General features: G+C 36.4%; 1 protein-coding gene across 1 annotated transcript; it reads right to left on the bottom strand.

Moving 5' to 3' along the window:
• Positions 1-618: 618 nt before the first annotated feature.
• LOC131875007 (uncharacterized) lies at positions 619-942 on the bottom strand. The gene has a single exon (XM_059219005.1). It carries the CDS (start codon positions 940-942, stop codon positions 619-621), a length of 324 nt encoding a protein of 107 aa, XP_059074988.1.
• Positions 943-1,362: the final 420 nt, after the last annotated feature.

Raw genomic sequence — 1,362 nt, forward strand, 5'->3', positions numbered from 1 at the left:
AAGAATATTAAGTTAGGTACTTAAAATTTGCCAAAAAAATCTAAGTCTGATTTAAAAACCTCCAATATAAACATATTTTAATTTGTAAATCTAAATATTTGGATATCCACTCTGAAACAAGTATCCAAAAAATACTAAATTAAAATTTTAAATTTTACACTACACATAAATTTTAAATTTTAAAATATTAAAGTCTTACAACGAAAATTATAATGAAAAGTAATAATAATGTAAAAAAAAATTCCTTCTTGACTCTACACAAAAGCACTAGGACTTATCAAATTAACATAAAAAATAAAAGAAAATAAAAACAATAATTTATTTTAGATTATTATTATTTTTCCAATAATAAAAAAATATTAATATTTTTCAAAGTTTGATTAATTATTTATGATATTATTTTACACATAGATAGCATACTCTTCAATTGATATAATACAACAAATAATATTTGCACTAGTTTTATTTCACTCATTATATCAAATTACAAAAGAGAAATATCTAACCCCTTAAATTCTCTTATACAAGAGATTGAGGCATATCTATAGTATTGTATTGCACGAACATGCTTATTTGGGAAAAATATCACACATTACATGCTTGCACAAATATTTTCACCTAAATTGCCATCCTCTTGAAATTTTCAACGTCCTCCAGGACCACCACCTCCTCCTCCTCCTTGACCACCTCCTCCTCGGCCACCTCCTTGGCCACCTCCTCCTTGGCCTCCTCCTTGCCCACCTCCTCCTTGCCCACCACCTCCTTGGCCTCCTCCTCCTTGGCCACCACCAGGCCCTCCACCGCCTTGGCCACCTCCTCCTTGGCCTCCTCCTCCTTGGCCACCACCAGGCCCTCCACCGCCTTGGCCACCTCCTCCTTGGCCACCACCAGGCCCTCCACCGCCTCCACCAGGCCCTCCTCCTCCACCTCCACCAGGTCCATGACCAGCCATCTTACCCAAACTTCTCTTAACTCTAATTCTTCTTCTTCTTACTTTGGTATAGCTCTGAAAACTCTATCTAAGCAGGAATGAATGCAATACTCATAAATCTATGATACATATATATATCTTTTTCCCCTCCCGACTTTCACTCCATATCTACCATTCTTTAACGCGGGAAAGAGCTGTTAGGTGAAGATATTTCAAGAAACCACCTCACACGCAACAGTAAGTGATACCCACGTAGCACTTCTAGCAGGCACCCACAAATATCTTCTACTCCAACTTTATGAGTTGCTCGTCTGTATTGTATTCCACCGTTGGTCATTTTCGCAGATTTTATTTTATCCCATAGGGTTGAATGCGATAGATTCAAGAAAAAAAAAAAAAGTTATACAGTTTTCTTACAGGAAGTTTACTTC

This window comes from Cryptomeria japonica, chromosome 4 (genome assembly GCF_030272615.1).
Source record: "Cryptomeria japonica chromosome 4, Sugi_1.0, whole genome shotgun sequence".
Taxonomy (NCBI): domain Eukaryota; kingdom Viridiplantae; phylum Streptophyta; class Pinopsida; order Cupressales; family Cupressaceae; genus Cryptomeria; species Cryptomeria japonica.

Excerpts from the sequence above, each read along its gene's own strand:
- LOC131875007 (XM_059219005.1), bottom strand. The coding sequence starts at position 942 with ATGGACCTGGTGGAGGTGGAGGAGGAGGGCCTGGTGGAGGCGGTGGAG.